The 18,400-nt window shown below is 44.1% G+C and overlaps 1 protein-coding gene across 1 annotated transcript in view; it reads left to right on the plus strand.

Moving 5' to 3' along the window:
- The window catches only part of M1AP (meiosis 1 associated protein), a 68,556-nt gene that overhangs the window by 46,806 nt on the left and 3,350 nt on the right, over positions 1-18,400 (plus strand). Inside the window, exons 6-7 of the mRNA XM_004590785.2 lie at positions 3,614-3,776; positions 4,380-4,521. Coding sequence (XP_004590842.2) covers positions 3,614-3,776; positions 4,380-4,521 — 305 coding nt within the window. The remainder of the gene's footprint in view (positions 1-3,613; positions 3,777-4,379; positions 4,522-18,400) is intronic.

Consider the following 18,400-nt stretch of genomic DNA (forward strand, 5'->3'; position numbering starts at 1 on the left):
AGGCTGTGATTATCCTTGTCCAGGATTAGGACTACAATCGGTGGATCCTTAGAATGCAGAGTATTTGCAGCTTAGGGGTTTGGTGAAGCTGCTTAGTTCATGCATCAAGTGTAACAAGAGAAGTTCCAGTGGCCTCAGTCACCACACTGTACCTAAGATCAGACAGCAAGGACAAGATAAGTTAGAGACAAAATCATAAAGAATTCAATGATATGGCATCAACTATACTGTATGAGAGTAGAATTAATCATATATATGTATTTCTCAATATTCTCATTATTATCCTGGTAAATAGTATTGGTATGATAATTTGAGGTGTGCTATCACCTCAGCAATATTAAAAGAATAGATGACAAAAGGAAAAGAAACAAGATTAAACAGAAATCTCACCAGAGAGTTATTACATTGAGCAAAATTAAAGCAACTACAGAAGCAGTCCTCAGCGAGGACAGCTAGTGGCCTAAGGCCTAGTTCACAAAACAGTTCAGGCCATTATTGAGACTAAGAAACCAGTGTAGTTCCCAGGATAGAGTTCTGGCTGACAGTGATATTCATTCCATACCCCACTCACACGGTGGGAATAAGGCCATTTCTGTTTATCTGTCCACTGTGCAGGTTGGTTTGGGACCTGGGGTGAGAGGACATGCAGACAATTTCTTTGTCTTCTTTTCCTCCTGCCCAAGTCTTTCAGCACCAGGGTCAGAGCCAGAATGTGCCTCCGCATCTGTAAGCATCTGTAAACATCTGTAATCGTTTTATGGAAATCCTCTTCCAAGTGCCTGGTGGAACTCAGATCCACACTCTCAGCAGTGATCTTCTGGGGAGGTCATCTCTGGAATCTAGAAGCCTGGGCAGCTGGGATGAGGTCTGGGGAAGCCAGGCCTCCTCCAGAGCAGTATAAGCAGTAAAGAGACATCTGCTGTTTTTAAAAATCTACATACATGTAGATTTCTGGACACGTGTCTCACTACAAAAACAAAATGCTGAGCTTGCCTGCTACAAAATCCTTAGGGAGTGTTCCTCGGGCATTCACCCCAGCTCCTCCTTTACCCACCCCCACCTGCCCCCTTGGCTGCCCAGGGCCCTCCTGCCATGTGTAGGTGCTACATTTGGAGACCTTCCTCTGCCAGCCAGCTCCTGAGGGAACTGTCTTCCACCTCTACACCAGGCTCTGGTTTTGAACCCTTCTAAAACAGCTTTATCTTAAGACTCCAGTTCAGGTACTTCCCAGCCCTGGTTATAATAAGAATCACATGGGAAACATTATAAAAATACCATTACCTGCACTCCAACCCTAGAAATTCCAATTTAATTGGCCTGGGTTAGGCACAGACTTCATTATTCTTTTAAATATTTTCAGGTGGTTTTTAAAAAAAATTTATTAATTTATGTTACTGTTTTCAAAGGCATAGAGACAAAGAGAGGTCCCAAGTGCTGGCTCAGTCATCAGATGCCCACAATGGCCAACACCAGGTCAGACCAAACCCAGGAGCTGGAAATTCAGTCCAGGTCTCACACATGGCTGGCAGGAACCCAACTACTTGAGTATCACCTATTGCCTCCCAGAATGTTCATTAGCAAGAAGCTAAAATCTGGTATGGGACTAAAATTCAAACCCAAGCACTCTGATGGGGGATGCAGGCATCCCAAGCAGTATCCTTTATTTTAAAAACAAATAAATAAAGAAGAAGAAGAAGAAAGATTGGGCCCAGCACAATAGCCTAGTGGCTAAAGTGCTTGCTTTGCACATGCCAGGATCCCATATGGGCGCTGGTTCGTATCTCAGCGGCCCCACTTCCCATCCAGCTCCCTGCTTGTGGCCTGGGAGGCAGTCAAGGATGGCCCAAAACTTTGGGACCCTTCACTCGCGTGGGAGACCTGGAAGAGGCTCCTGGCTTCAGATTGGCTCAGCTCCAGCTGTTGTGGCCACTTGGGGAGCGAACCATCAGAAGGAGGATCTTCCTCTCTGTCTCTCCTCCTCTCTGTGTATCTGAAATTAGAACTGGCGCCCATATGGGATCCCGACATGTGCATTGGGATCCCTGTATATGCAAGGCGAGAACTTTAGCCACTAAGGTATACAAGGCAAGGACTTTAGCAGCTAGGCTATCATGCTTGACCCAGAATAAATAAATCTTTAAAAAAAAAAGATTTAGTTGAAAAACAGAATTACTAATAGGGAGAGACAGAGACGGGAGATCTTCCATCAATCTATTTACTCCCCAATGGCCACAATGTCTGGGTTTGGGCCTCAGTGCTTAGGTTCAGGAGCCTGAGGCCTGAGCACTTGGGTGATCCCTCTGCTGCTTTCCTAGGCCATTAGTAGGGTGCTGGTTCTGAAGTGGAGCAGCAGAGACTGCAGATGGTGGCTTAACTCACTGCAGCAACCCCCAACATTGTCTTAACCACTAGACCCAAAGCGCCCACTCCCCTGACCCCAGATGATTCTTATTGCAACCAGAATTGAGAACCTCATCAGATGAACACAGCTTTCTGGTCCCACAGTTCAAGGGCCAAAAATGGAGAAGTCAGGCACAGAGGAATGAGAACCTAGAGTCCTAGACTGTCTTCTGCTGCCTTCCTAGGCTCCAAGTCACAGGCCAGATCTCCCAGGCTTAATTCTAGGCATTATTCCCCGGACCCAGGAGGACCAGCTGAATCTGATACCTATTTGACTATTCCTATTTGTTTTTTCAGCATTATTTCTATTCCTGTTTATTTTTAACCTCACATTGCAATTAATACAGTCACTTCACAAGTCACTCAACTACTCACAAGTACTCAAATTTATGTATTGGTGAGTATAAGGATTCAAAGCCTGCATAAATTTCATTGAGAAGCTTTTTCATCTCAGTTACTCATGGCTAGTGCAACAGGACACTGGAATGTGAAGGTACCTGCTAGGGCAGTCATTCAGGGCAAAGTCTTGTGGTCCTGAGATGGATGAACAGCTCACACCTAGCCTCCCTCCAAACTGCTAGGTGATGCTTTGGGGGTGTTCGGAGGCCAGAAGGTTCTATATGCACATTTCTTTGAGGAATTAAAAAACAACTGTTTCAGGAACTTATTTCTGTCCCCTCACTCCCCACTCCCTCCCCAAATATCTCTAGAAGAGCCCACAAAGCAGCAGCAGCAGTAGTCAGCTGACTGCCGACTTCTGCTTTCCTTTTGTCTTCATCTGACCTAACTCTTAGCCCCAGGGAAGTGACAGAGGTGAGATTTCCCTCTGCAATTGCCAAAGGACCCCTGCATATTTTGGCATTAGCTGCCTCTCCAGAGGACGCATGTTCCCTTCAGACTGAATCACAAGCCAGTTCTCTCATCCAGAAACAACTGCTCAGCCAGTCCAAAAGTGAAACAAATGAAAACCATGTTAGATCCAGGAAATAAGTCCACTGTTGCGTGGAGCAACAGAGATTCAGAGAGTCCACACCTGCTCTAGCTCCCAAGGGAAAAGGCAGTTTCATTTCTACTCCCTGCCCCTCCTATCCTTTGCTTGCTTGCCCTGTGGAGGAGGAATGGGTGGCAGATGTTGTCTCTTAATTCTCTTAATGGTGTAGCCTGAGGTAACTTGCGATCCATAATCCTTACTCCAACACCACTTCCATTGTAGTGTGCCTGAAATGTGATCTCCAAGAGCGACTGCTCAGCCCGTCCCTGCTCCCTGGCACAGCAGACAGCTCCTTGAGAATGGATGACCCCAAAGGAGACTTCGGCAACCTCTTCCAGATGGCTTCCCAGGCTTCAGGCTCTCGCTGCAGGCTCCAAGTGGTCAAGTACAATCCAAGGGAGCCTGCACAGTGCATGCAGATGGTGTTCTGATGGGTGTCACGACTGGGAGGTCCAAAGATAGTCTCTAAATGTCAGGCAGACAAGAGTCAGTTTCCAGGTGGGAAGGCCAGAAACAGCACAAAAAAGCAAGGTCCAGCTCATCGGTCTGTGCAAAGCAGATGCAATACTGTCCTGGCAGCACACTTAGAGATTGGTTTGGAAATCCAGAATGTCTCTGAACACAAAGAAAAGTAATATTGGACTGCTTTGTCTGAGTTGATTGGATCCGGACTATGTTTAGGCAACAGGATAGAGATCCAACCCTTAAGCAACAAGTGATAGATCGATTCTACCCTGCCTCCTCCCATTGCTCTAAGTAATAGAAATGCTGCTGCCAGGGAAAGCTCACCTGGGCTAGAATAGCAGCAAAGGGCACAGCACACTCGGATGCCCTACCTGGGTTTCTAAGCCTTGATGCCATGCTAGACACTATTGATACAAAGATGAGTAAATCAAAGGCCCTAATCTGGAAGCTTTTAGGGTGTGTGGATCGGGGTAGAGACTGTAGATAGCACTGAGGAGCCATTCCCTGCCATTGTCTCTTCCAGGGCTCTGAAGTCTGACGGGATCTGCGAGTCACTGATGTTTGGGCTCCCATTCATCCTCAAACCGACGAGCTGTTGGCAGCTGGACTGGGATGAGCTAGAGACAAATCAGCAGCATTTTCATGCTTTGTGTCACAGCCTGCTGGTGAGTACCCAGGTGCCCAGGTGAAAAATTTAGTGTCAAAGTACCAAGTACAGAAAAGTAGCCAGTTAACGAAGCCTACGTTAGTCCAAAACCTGAAGAGGATAGGAAAAAATGGAAATATGTTGACATTTGAAGTTAGTATGGCATTTGTCAGTTTCATGCTTAGAAACTAATTCCTGAGTTCAGTTTTAAAATACCAAACTTGAAAACCTAATTTCATAAACCTAACATTTAAATGACAACAAGAAATTTTCCATCAGGAACCTTTCTTGCCTTCTCTCTCTCTTTTTTTTTTTTAAGATTTATTTTATTGTTTTATTGGAAAATCAGATATACAGAGAGGAGGAGAGACATAGAGGAAAATCTTCCGTCCGCTGATTCACTCCCCAAGGGGCTGCAATAGCCGGTGCTGCACCGATCTGAAGCCAGGAGCCAGGAGCTTCTTCCAGGTCTCCCACATGGGTGGCATGGTCCCAAACACTTGGATCACCTTCTTCCACTTTTCCTAGACCATTACCAGGGAGCTGGATCAGAAGTGATGCAGCTGGGGCACAAGCCAGCACCCTTATGGGATGTTGGCATCACATGTAGCAACTTTACTCACTCTGTCACAGTGCCGGCCCCTATCTTATGCTAAATATTTATCAATTTTTTTATATATATACAGAGCAACAAAGAGAGAGGGAGAGAGAGAGAAAGAAAAAGAGAGAATCTTCCATCTGTTGATTCACTCCTCAAATGGCTACAACAACCAGGTTTAAGCCAGGCTAAACCCAGGAGCCACAAACCCCATCCTGATTTCCCATGTGCTGGATTGGAAGTAAGCCACGGGGACTCAAGCCAGCACACTGATACGGGATACCAGTATCACAAATGGAAGTCTATCCCACTGTGCCAGAACACTGGCCAGAAATTACATTTTAAAGCCTACTCCCTGGGTAGGTTTGCATTGTGGCATAATAGGTTAAGCTATCACTTGTAGTGCTGGCATCCCATAGGGGTGCGTATTCTCGTCCCAGCTGCTCTGCTTCCAATCCAGCTCCCTGTTAATGTGCCTGGAAAAGCAGCAGAAGGTGGCCCAAGCGATTTAGTCCCCCTAGACCCATGAGGAAGACTCAGAAGAAGCTCCTGACTTTGGACTCACCCAATCCTTGATTATTGAGCCTATTTGGGGAGAGAATCAGTAAGTGAAAGACACCTCTCTCTTCTCTCAGATTTTCAAATAAGTAAAATAAATCTTTTTAAAAACTAACCTACTCACTTTCTTACCTTGCATTACACATTATAGTTTATAATTATAGTTACAGATTTATAACATAATTATCATGTTATAGTTATAAATGAAGAATACTTGATCTGTGCCAAACACTATGCTAAGCTCCAGACACATTTTCAGTAGTGACATAACAGACAATTATCTAAGACCTCAAGAAGCTGCCACTCTAATGGAAAAGACAGAAAAATAAATATCCGTAATCATTCGTATGATACAAAAGGAGGCTGCTCTAGGAGAGCCTTTCTATGGAGTGACATTTAAACTGAGACCTGCCTGTTGAGTGGGAAGTAGCCAGGTGAGGAGTGGGAGGACAAGCTTTCCAGGTGCAGGGAAAGGCATACATGAAGAAGGCCATAAGGGAACTGCTGAGAAAAGGCAACAAAACAAGGGGGCAAGAGGCAAAAGGTGGGGTTGGAGAAGTGAGCAGGGATCAAATGACACAAAGCTTTGCAGGCCAAATTAAGGACTTTTGTCTTCATCTTTACAGGGAAAGAAATCACAAGAAAAATCTTAAAATATTACTGGAACAGAAACTTGAAGTAATCTAGCAGAAACCAGAATGGGAAAAAGAAAATGAGGTGGGAGGGCATTGCAACAGTCTGAACAACAAATAATGGTGACTTGGAAGTCAAGGGGATGGGCATTTGGCACAGAGCCTTAAACCCCCTCTCAGGTCATCCACGTCTCACAGCACGATGCCTGAGACCAAGTCCTTACTGTTCCATTTAAGATCCAGTGTTCTGATCATGTGAGCCTAGGAGAGAGCAGGCTCACAGGCTTGGGTCCCTGCCACCTAATGGGAGACTGGATCGACTTCAGAGTTCCCGGCTTGGGTCAGGCCCTTCCTTGACTATTGGTCATTTAGGGAGTGAATTAACAGGTGGGAGTTTCTCTCTAATTCTCACTTTCTCTCTGCCTTTCAAATAAAAAGAAAAAGTAAATAAATGGAAAAATTTAAACAACTATTAGAACTCAAGATGAGAAAAGTAAACAGTTAAAAAAATGTTTCTGAGACGGGCACTTAAGAACTTGGTGAAGGATTGGATGTAGAGAATGAGGAAGAGGAAGTATCAAGTAACTTTTGTAATTCAAACTAGTTGGATGTCGTTCTCTGAAATGGAAAAAAACTAAAAAACACACAGATGAAAAAAATATAAAGAAAAATAAGATAACTGTAATTGACTATAAGGACAGATAAAATGAAGGTTTGACTGTAGGATATGATGATCACACCACACAGCAATGTGTCTTTTTCACTATCAGAAGCAGAGTTCTTTTTTTCCTGTTTCAAAGCCACACTCCCTTTTAGTTCCACCCACTGAGTTCCTGTTTCCTATCTGAAGAGCGCCCGTCTCCTATCTCTGTAGAGCAGACAACAGACCCATTCTGACTTAGTACCCTGCAGCTCAGTGTGCTGTTTGCTCTTGGCTCCTCCAAGTTCCTCAGGATCCAGGATACATCACTTAGAAAGACTATCTCCCAAGTGGTGTCAGTACATTCTTACGTATTCAACCTTTTACAGAGCTGAAGGGTTTTACAAATAGTTTGTGGGAAATGGTAGTAACAAACTATGAGTGAATTTCAAAAGAAATATCATTTAGTTCTACTTTTCCATGAACTTTCTGAAGTACTCTTGTACACTGGTATTCTACTTATTATTTATCTGAAAGAGACACAGAGAGAGAAAGACGTGCACAGGGAGGGAGGGAGTCCACAAGTGCCCAAGTCCACTCCCTAAAAGCCTGCAAAGGCAAAGCTAACAACTAGAAACAGTCCGGCTGGTTTAGCAGTCAATCATTGCCTGCCCGGGTCTGCTTTACCGGGAAGGTGGAGTCAGGAACTAGAGCCAGAGCCAGGGATTAAACTCTGATGTGACATGGGAGCATCTAAACCACTAATCCACATGCTTACCCCTACAATAGGACTAACATAGACTTATAAAGGGTGGGTAAATTTTCTGGAAAATGATATCTTATACCACTTGTTCTGGAAATGTAGCTCGATAAACATTCAGAAAAGAAAAAAAAACATGCACTGTCATGTTCATTTTAGTGTTTTTTTTCATAGTTTGAAAAAATGAAAATAAATGTCCAAAATATAGGAATGATTAAGCTGAAATAATGGACAGATTATATAGGAATTGTAATTCAGAGAAGCGATGACATATTAAGAAGCCATTAAAAATACAAACAGTAAAAGGGTATTATTGCCTGCTGTCCTGGTTTACCTTACGTGAGACCAGAGTCTCTGTGCCACTGAACTCAGGGTTTGAGAATCTGTATTTAATTCTTTGACAGATACTTACTGACTGCTACGTGCCATGCACTCCTCTTTAACCCTCTTCTCTCTTGAAAACTCACATGTAAGTTAGCTATTACCAACACAGATCTATTTTTTGAGCACTTAAGCAAAAACATAATTTAATCCTCAGAAATCTTTTTTTTTTTAAGATTTATTTATTTTTATTGTAAAGTCAGATATACAAAGAGGAGGAGAGACGGAGAGAAAGATCTTCTGTCCGATGTTTCACTCCCCAAGCGACTGCAAAGGCCAGCGCTGTGCTGATCCAGAGCCAGGAGCCCAGATCCTCTTCTGGGTCTCCCTCATGGGTGCAGGGTCCCAAGGCTTTGGGCCATCCTCAACTGCTTCCCCAAGCCACAACCAGGGATCTGGATGGGAAGTGGAGCTGCCAGCATTAGAACCGGCGCCCATTGGGATGCCGGTGTGTTCAAGGAGAGGACTTTAGCCACTAGGCCACGGCACCGCCACCCCACCCCCAGAACTCTTTAGGAGATAAAAATTGTTGTTCCTAGAGTTTTATTATTTTTTTTTTAATTGGAAAAGCAAACTTACAGAGAAAAGGAGACACAAAAAGAAAGATCTTTCATCGACTGGTTTACTCCCCAAGTGGCCACAACAGCCAAAACTGAGCCGATCCAAAGCTAGAAGCCAGGAGCCTCTTCCAGGTCTCCCACACGGATGCAGGGTCCCAAGGTTTTGTGCCACCCTTTACTGCTTTCCCAGAACACAGGCAGGGAGCTGGATGAGAAGTGGAGCAGTGGGACAAGAACTGGTGCCTATATGGGATCCTAGCACATGCAAGGTGAGAATTTAGCCATTAGGCTATTATGTCGGGCCCTGTCCCTAATTTTTATGCATGGGAAAGATTGAGGTCCAAAGAGGCCAGTGACTTACCAGAGATCACATGGCTACTGAAATGAATAATTCAGAATTTGAACCAGGTTCTGCTGACTACAAAGCCCATGCTTTTAACTTCCTCACTAAATTATCTTCTCTGGTTACAGCCAGATTAAACACTAAAGCCAATTCTCCCCTTAATTACACTGGACTTCACCGGACTTGAACTCACTTGAAGTAGCTGGTCATTATAACAGCTCCTTATTTATTTTGAGCTAGTGTTCTCTCCACTTATCTGAGTTAAATAGTTTCCTGTTCTGGAAAAGAGAGAAATAATGTTTCTACATGACGTCTCTAAGCAGAAAAAATCCTGAATAGTAGTATGTTATAGAAAGAGTTTTTACAAGCCTCAGCTCATTTCATTCAACAGCAAATATTTTTGCTATGTGACAGGGCTTGCTCAGAGTTGTAGCTTTCCTAGTCTTATTTTTACAAGTCTGTCATACTTAATCTCCACCCTTGGCTTCATATGCTTTCTTACTCCTATTTCATATATTGTACAATTGGACATCAAGTCCAATCGTTGTGTAACTGTTCTTGCCTTCTGCTTCTATTCTGTTCCAGCTAACTTCTCACTCTAACTTCTGTCTTTCTGTTAATAGCAGCACCACCACTGCCTAGTCACCCAGGCTTGAAACCTCAGTCATTTGCAGCCATCTCTCCGCTGCTATGGACTTGACCACCATGTCACGTCAACACTGAGTTGTCTTGTTCCAAGACCCAATTCCATTGGTAATTCTTCAAGGAGATCTTCCCAGATTTACCATTAGATTTTTGTGTACTGTTTCTTTTTAGAGAGAAAAAAAAAAAAACGTTTTTCAGGTAGGCTTTTAAATATATGATCTTGTGACTTTGATTACAGTCTAAGAGATAAATTTGACTACTCAAACACCAAAATAACATGATTGCCTTTTCCTGCTGTTTCTATCACTCCCTCCACTTTAAAACTAAATTCCTTGGCTTTAATCGAATTTGGACGCAGAGTAAAAGTTTCCCCCTTTCCTTTCTGTTTCTAGAAGCATCAAGGTCAGGCAGCTTTCTAATGTGCTGTGATGAAATGTAATTTCTATTGTCTAAGCCCAGGCTTTGAAGCCAAATAGCCCCAGGTTCCTGACAGCTTCTTCATTTCCTGAACTGTGTGGACTCAGGCAGCAAAATTACCCTAAGAGTCAGTGGATTCCATCTATTTGTCACCTAAACAAATTCAATGACTCCGATGTGATTTGGTCTGTTCACACACAGTATGTAAAGCAACACTAGCCACAGACCCAAATGTAATCTTTAATTTTTTTGTGCTTTGAAAGAATACCAGAGTTTAGTTAATAACTCACAATGTCCTTTCTCAAAATTTTCCCCTTTACTCCTCAATTATCTCTAACTTCGAACTTGAAGCTACCCTAAAATCACTCAGTCTCTCTCTGTGTCTGTTTCCAGCCCCGTCCCTGCTCCTCTTTCTGTCAGCTGTGTACTGTACACTAACTTAGCCTCTCTGACATGATCTCCCTCCCTCCCAGACTGTGTCTTTTTATATATATATATTTAAAATATCCAGTTGGGCCAGCATTATGACACAGCAGGTAAAACCACTGCCTATGATGGACACCAGTTCAAGTCCTGACTGCTCCACTTCCAATTCAGCTCCCTGATAGTGTGCCTGGATAAGCAGATGGGGATGGAACAGGTGCTTGGATCGTTGCACCCCTATGGGAGACCCGGAAGAATTCTCTAGCTCCCAGCCCTGGCCATTGCAACTGTTTGAGAATAAACTAGTGAGTGGAACACATGTCTTATTATCTCCTCTCTCTGTGTAATGCTACTCTTCAGATAAACCAAATAAATATTTTTAAAAATAAATAAAATTTTAAGGACCAGCACATTGGCCTAGTTGGCTAAAATCCTCCACCTCCAAAGTGCCAACATCCCATGTGGGCTGAGGTTCGTGTCTTGGCTTCTCCACTTCCCATCCAACTCCCTGTTTGTGGCCTGGGAAAGCAGTTGAGGATGGCCCAAAGCCTTGGGAACCCTGCACCGTTCAGAAGAAGCTCCTGGCTCCTGGCTTCAGACTGGCTAAGCTCCAGCCATTTCGGCCATTTGGGAGTGAATCAGTAGACGGAAAATTTTTCTCTCTGTCTGCTCTTTGTCTCTGTATATCAGCCTTTGCAATAAAAATAAATGATTCTTTTTTAAGAATATAGATAATTTTTTAAAAAACTAAAAATTAATAACAAATAAAATATCTGGTAGAACTGGCAAGCCTTATTCTTTTATGAATAGAAATGAAGTAAAGGAGAAGGAAAGAAGGGAGAAGGTGTGTGAGATACACATTATTAATTCTTGTCCCTGTCACTTCTAAGATGCTGAAAATCAGATATACCAGTTATGATTTTTAAGATGATTAAAAGTTATACTATGTATAAAGTCCCTAGAACATCTCTGCCACATGATTTGCATAGTGGTTAGCTAGCACTTCTACAGCATCAGTGTATTTCTCTTTTCATAGATCCTACTTCTCTGGAAAGATTCCTCATAGTTTCATCGACCTTCTTGACCACACTGATCATGTTGTTACCTTAAAATTCTTGCTAGCTAACCCTGATACTTAGATTACTGGTAGGTTTGCTTCTATTGTCTCCCTTTTAAAAAAAATTTTATTATTTTTTTATTTTTTAGGCACATGGGCCTGGGTCTTGTCACAGCTGCTAACAGCTTAGTGAAAGATACATATTGCGTATAAATAACTGTAGAGGCTCCTGTTGGTGATGGCTTCCTCTCTAAAGGACTCAGCCAGATAGTCACGTCTGGTCATTCTGAGGTACTCCGGAACGGCGCTGGGTCGAGCCCACGGCAACCCGTGTATTGTTCCTGACCTTGCGGTGTTTTCCACTGTGGTCTATTATGTATCTCCTCTCTTTCGAAGCACCAGTGTCTAATCACGGTCTCTGGAGGCTGCTGAAAACACATAACTTCTTGGTGGCTTTCTCATTAATGTTTCTGCCTTGAGCAGCCTTGCTGCTTGCCGAGTGTGGTGTGGGAGAACTGGCTTGAGGCCCTCCTGTCCTCAGTCTCCACCCGAGGGCCGCTGGCCCCTCTGTTCCCCAACCCCTACCCAGCTCCACTTTGCCATAATTACATCCCAGTGACTACTGCCAACCCACCAAGACTCAGCAACCAGAAACATTGTGCAACTCTTCTAATAACATTTTTCACATATTCTAGACCTTAGTCAGCTGCAGCCTTGAGTGTTATTTCATTCCCTGATTTTTCCATCTGAGAATTGTTGGGTATATCGAGGTTATGCTTTTCCATCTGTGCTCGAAGACATGTGTTACCCAACCTTCCCATAAATTCCACTCTTAGAGTCATCCAGATCGTAAGAGAGCTACATAGTTTTAAAACTTATTTATTTACTTGAAAGGCAGTTACAGAGAGAGAGATTGGTCTTCCATCTGCTGATTTATTCCTCAAATGGCCACACAACTAGGGCTGAATTAAGCTGAAACCAGGAAGCCAGAGTTCCCTCCAGGTCTCCCAGGTGAATGGCAGGGCTATTCTCTGCTCCATCTCAGGCATGTTAGCAGGGGGTTGGATCAGAAGTGGAGCAGCCGGATCTCAGGCCAGCTCTCAGCTATGGGATGTTGGTGTCACAAGTGGTGATTTAACTCACTCTGCCACAGTTCAACCCCAGGCTATCTATATATTTGGAGCTTTTATAAATCTCATTTCACCTTAATAAAAGTTAATAAACATTACTTAATAACTAGTAAATATATTTCAAGTGTTTTTAATTAATTATTGAGAAACAGAGGCAAAGAAAGATAGCAAGAGAAACTGCCACCCACTGGGTCACTCCCCCAATGTCTGCAGCAGCCCTGCCACCCACTGGGTCACTCCCCCAATGCCTGCAGCAGCCCTGGCTGGGTCAGACTGAAGCAAGGAGCCAGGAACTCAGCCCAGGTCTCCCATGTTTATGGCAAGAACCCAAGTACTTGAGTAATCACCACTGCCTCGCAGAAAGCTGACATGATGAACCAGAGCCAGGCGTCCAACCCAAACAGCCCACCAATGTGGGGCACAAATATCTAAACCAATGACTTTTTTTAAAAGATATATTTATTTTTATTGCAAAGTCAGCTATACAGAGAGGAGGAGAGACAGAGAGGAAGATCTTCCATCTGATGATTCACTTTCCAAGCAGCTGCAATGGCCAGAAATATGCTGACCCAAAGCCAGGAGCCTGGAGCTTCCCCTGGGTCTCCCACACGGATGCAGGGCCCCAGGGCCCTGGGCCATCCTCGACTGCTTTCCCAGGCCGCAAGAAGGAAGCTTGATGGGAAGTGGGGCCACCAGGATTAGAACTAGAGACCATATGGGATCCCAGTGTGCAAGACAGGTACTTTTAACCACTAGGCTATCGCACCAGACCCCAAACCAATGACTTCTTAAACAATAGGCTAACCACTATCCCATTAATAAACGTTTGTTCAATAGTTAACATATATATATATATATGTTTTTTTTTTTTTTACTTGAAGTTAGAGTTACAGAGAGAGAGGTGAGAGAACTCTTCTATCTGGTTTACTCCCCAAATGGACACAGCAGCTATAACTGGGCCAGTACAAAACCAGGAGACAGGAGCTTCTTCAGGATCTGCCTTGTGGGTATAGGGCTCAAGGACTTAAGCCATCCTCCACTGGCTATCTCAGGTACATTAGCAGGGAGCTAGATTAGAAATGGAGTAGCTGGCCCGGCGCAGTGGCCTAGCAGCTGAAGTCCTCACCTTGCACACTCCGAGATCCCATATGGGCACCGGTTCTAATCCTGACAACCCCACTTCCCATCCAACTCCCTGCTTGTATCCTGGGAAAGCAGTCAAGGACGGCCCAAAGCCTTGGGACCCTGCACCTGCATGGGAGACCTGGAAGAAACTCCTGGCTCCTGGCTTCAGATTGGTGCAGCTCCGGCCATTGTGGTCACTTGGGGAGTGAATCATTGGAAAGAAGATCTTCCTCTCTGTCTCTCCTCATATATGTATGAGGAGATATATGCATATATATATGACTTTGCAATAAAAATAAATAAATCTTGAAAAAAAAAATGGGGTAGCTAAGACTCAAACCGATAACCTGTATGGGATACTGACACTTCAGGTGGCAACTTTACTTGCTGTGCCACAGCACAGTACCCGTATTGTTAATTTTAAGCATTGATACTTCATAGTACCTGAATCAATTCTGAACTGATTTGATTTATTCCTCAAATGAAACTTTACCACTATTATTTTCTCTTCATGATCATCATATTATGTAGGAGTTATTATTTCTGTTTTGTAAATGAGGAAACTGAGACCTAGAGAGTAAATGGTAAAGCCAGAACTAAACTCAGGGCGATCTACTAGCATTGAAGTGTAATAAGTAAAGCTGCTGCCTACAAAAAATGGTACCCAATATGGGTACCAGTTCATGTTCTGGCTGCTGCATTTCTAATTCTTCTCCTGCTATGACCTGGGAGAAGTAGCATAAGATGGCCCCAGTGTTTGGCCACCTGCCACCCAGTTGGAAGACCTGGATGAGTCTCCTGGCTCCTGGCTTCAGCCTGGCCCGGCCCTGGCCACTATAGCCATTTAGGGAGTGAAACAGGGTCAATGATTTCTATGTGTGTGTCTGTAACTCTAAATTTCAAATAAATAAGTACATCCTTTAAAAGTAAAATAAAACCAGTTAAGGCTAGCTCCAGGTCTCAGTCTCTAAGGTGCTCTACAGCTACATGAAATGTATTATTGTGTTAATTGCTATTCTCTGAAGCATACTTGCCACTCTGGTAGGATCCACAAAACAGCTTCTCTGAGTCTTAGCATCAGGAAAAGTTGTAGAACTCCCTTCCAGCCGAAGTTGTTGGTTTGTGTGTCTGTGACCTTATCTAATCCTGGCTCTGTAACTGCCCTGCCCTCATTTGCCCTTTGCCCGATCCTGTAATTATTTATTTCATCTGGTTTTTGCTGTTGCAGTTTTTTTCTGAACTGGCACAGCTCTTCTATGGAATGTGGTAGGGAATAAACACATAAATAAGTGAAATTAACTTTTTCCAAGCCTTCCTGAAATTAATTTATCCATTGCCAGGAAAATATCATTTAAAATATCAAATCCTTCTGTGTAGCCCCAGTCATGTAACTAATGACTCACTTTCCACATCCTCATTTCTCTTACAAAGTCATGTCTGTGTTAACTGGGGAAAGAAATGAAAATATTACCTGTGTCTTTCAGTTTTCTACTTAAAATGTCAGCATCTCTGGAGACACATTCCAGAGGTTTCCAGCCATGTCTGCCCTAACTGGGCCATGGAAGAGACAGGATTCAAGCCACGATGTGTCCAGCCAGAACCTAAGTACAGAGTCAATGAACTGGTTGGGCTGTAAATGAGTGGACAGACGGAAAGTCCTTGGCTCTATAGGTAAGAATCAAGACCAAGAATCCAATCTGAGACAGGGGTGATAGCAGGACAGGAGCTGATAGGGAAAAAAAAAATGAGGTTAGAGTGTAAGAGTACAGAGGCCTCCAAGTCTTCCAAGGGAACAGACAGGTGCCTGGCGCACAGGCCAGCATGGACTCAGCAGGCTTCCAGGCCCCCAGGCTTGTTGGCTCCCCTTGTTTCATCTTGTCCCACACACCTTCCATCACTCTATGAGTTGCTAATTGTAATTTCTAATTAGCTACTAAATGATTCCCAAATATGCTCAATTATCTTGCATTCTTTTATGCTGCTCCCTTCCACCTGACAAGTATCCATACTATTTTTCCCATATTCTGCCTGCATACCTTCACCAGGAAGCCTTTTCCCGCCCTCACTCATTTGCCATTCCCTGCCATTTTGCCCATTGCCACATCTCCCTTGACCTTCACAGCACTGCTAAGCCCTGTAGTTCTCTGATGTGAGCTGTATAATATGTGTCACATAACTGTGCTTTCCTAAATCAAATTCCGGTGGTTTAAAGTTTTCTGTGTAGGGCACACTTAGCAACTCCACATGTAACAGATATGAATCAATTCCTTAATATTTAGGTGCAAGCAATATCACTCTGCCATTGTTTTCGTCCTTGCTGTCTTGCCATGGTGGCAAGATAGCCCATGTTTAGTTGCATCTTGGAAGGGTGACCAACTAAATTGGTATGCCCAGAACCGAGGGGTTTCCTGGGACACTGGACTTGCAGTGCTAAAAATGATTCTAAGCCAAACATTAGATAACTAGCCTTCCCCCTTACTGTGTTATGAACCCCAAGAAGACACGGGATGTTTCAAAGGAACCTCTTTGTCCCCTGTCTAGTGCTTAGAACACAATAGGCACTCAGCCCATTCTTAATCTATTAAAAAACTAATCCCAAACGCATGCATGCATCCCAGTGTAAAAACACATACATGGGGCCTAGAGAGATAGCATAGTGGTTAAAGTCCTTGCCTTGAACGCACCTGGGATCCCATATGGGCGCTGGTTCTAATCCTGGCAGCCCTGCTTCCCATCCAACTCCCTGCTTGTGGCCTGGGAATGCAGTTAAGGACAGCTCAAAGCTTTAGGACCCTGCACCCACATGGGAGATCCGGAAGAAGCTCCTGACTCCTGGCTTTGGATTGGCTCAGCTTTGGCCATTGTGGCCACTTGGGGAATGAACCATCGGACAGAAGATCTTCCTCTCTGTCTCTCCTCTTCTCTGTATATCTGCCTCTCCAATAAAAATAATAAATAAATCTTTAAAAAAAAATACATACATAAGTATTAGTAATGATCTAAATCCTACTCCCCTCCACATGTTGCCTAAACCTCCCGAAATAGAGCACCATACAACATCACGGCTGCTCCTTCCAGTGTAACAGAAGCCTTGTCCTCAGAGCAGGGGGAAGATCCCACTCCCATCCCCCAACACATACACCCTGGTTTCTATATAATCAATTTCCAGGTCAATGAATTAGACAAGCATCAAACAGACTGTGCACCACACTTCAGATCTCTTCTTCAGGAAGAAAGCACATCCCCAGGTACAAAAAAAAAAAAAAATTCAGAAAGCATCAATCACTAAAATCCCCATAAAGCTCTTTGTGCAAGGCCATTAATGTGACACTTTGGTTAGTTTTCCAATGCCCAAGTCACCTGCCTTCCCCTGCCAGAAAAAAAAAAAAGGTGAGGAGACACTACACCTCCAGAACCTCCAGTTGTATGCCTCTCCCCAAAGAGTCAGCCAAGGAGGCCAGGCTGCCAGCAATGCCAGCATCCCCCATGAGCACCAGTCGAGTCCCAGTTATCCATTTGGAGAGTAGACTGGTGGTTGAATGGAAACTCTGTATCTCTGTGTGTGTCTGTCTCTATCTTTGTCTCTCCCCACCTTGTAAATAAATGAATCTTTAAAAGACAGAAAGTCACCAGGAAGAGTACATAGCTGTTCTAGCACTGACAGAGTTCTGTGGCGACACTCAGGAGTGACAGGACCCCAGCCCCAGCCCAGCTCCTTCCCTCTGATGGTAACTGAGTCCTAGCAAGTGTTCTCTGCTTCACTGTGCACCTCTCCCTTGTCTCCCACCAAACACTAATACTACTTTTTTCCCTTAAACTTTTTCTTCTTGTTTCCCCTTCCTCTTGGGTGGTTTCTTCTAACTTTACCTGTAAATCAGTGTGTGTTATATAGCAAGAATGCTGTCAGACTTGTGCCAGACCTGAGGGACGATCCCTCCCAACAAGAGGGATTGTTTACAGACTCAGTTTACAGATGATTGCAGCAGTTCTGCCTCCATAGTGCCTAGAGTTCTGTGGGTTTCCTTGAAAAACCACTGCAGAAAAATTGCCTCATTCCCATGCCTCATTTAGCAGGGTGTGTCCACAGAATCCCCTTGGAAGCTGGCTTTCTCTTCTCCTTGCCCATGCACTAACCTTGGTCATCACTGCACAGGCAAAGTGCCACCGCTCTTGATTCACACCCACTGCCCCCTAGATCCGTGAGCCTTCCTGCTGTCCTGTCACTGGCTGTTCCTGTCCCCTACTTCCCCCTGTTGTACCAAGGCTCTTCCTCCCTGCTCCTTCCTCCTCCTCTTGCGTTGCAGGCTGCTTTGACCATCTTCCTCTTAACCCCTCTCTGGGAACCCTAGGGACAGTCCCCAGTCAGCCCATTCTAACCTCAGTCCTTAGCAACCCAAGCAGACTTTAGAACGCTCAAAATGAGACACTCTTCTGTTTATTTATTTAGAAAGGCAGAGTGACAGAGAGAGAAGAGATCAGCCATCTGCTGGTTCACTGCCCAAATGCCTACAACAGCCTAGGGCAAGGCCAAGTCAAAGCCAGAGCCATTACACTCCATCTTTGTCTACAGCGTGCTGCCTCCCAGAGTGTGCATTGGCAGCAAGCTGGTTCAGAACCAGGAAGTAGGAC

The sequence above is a fragment of the Ochotona princeps genome, chromosome 8, assembly GCF_030435755.1.
Source record: "Ochotona princeps isolate mOchPri1 chromosome 8, mOchPri1.hap1, whole genome shotgun sequence".
NCBI lineage: Eukaryota > Metazoa > Chordata > Mammalia > Lagomorpha > Ochotonidae > Ochotona > Ochotona princeps.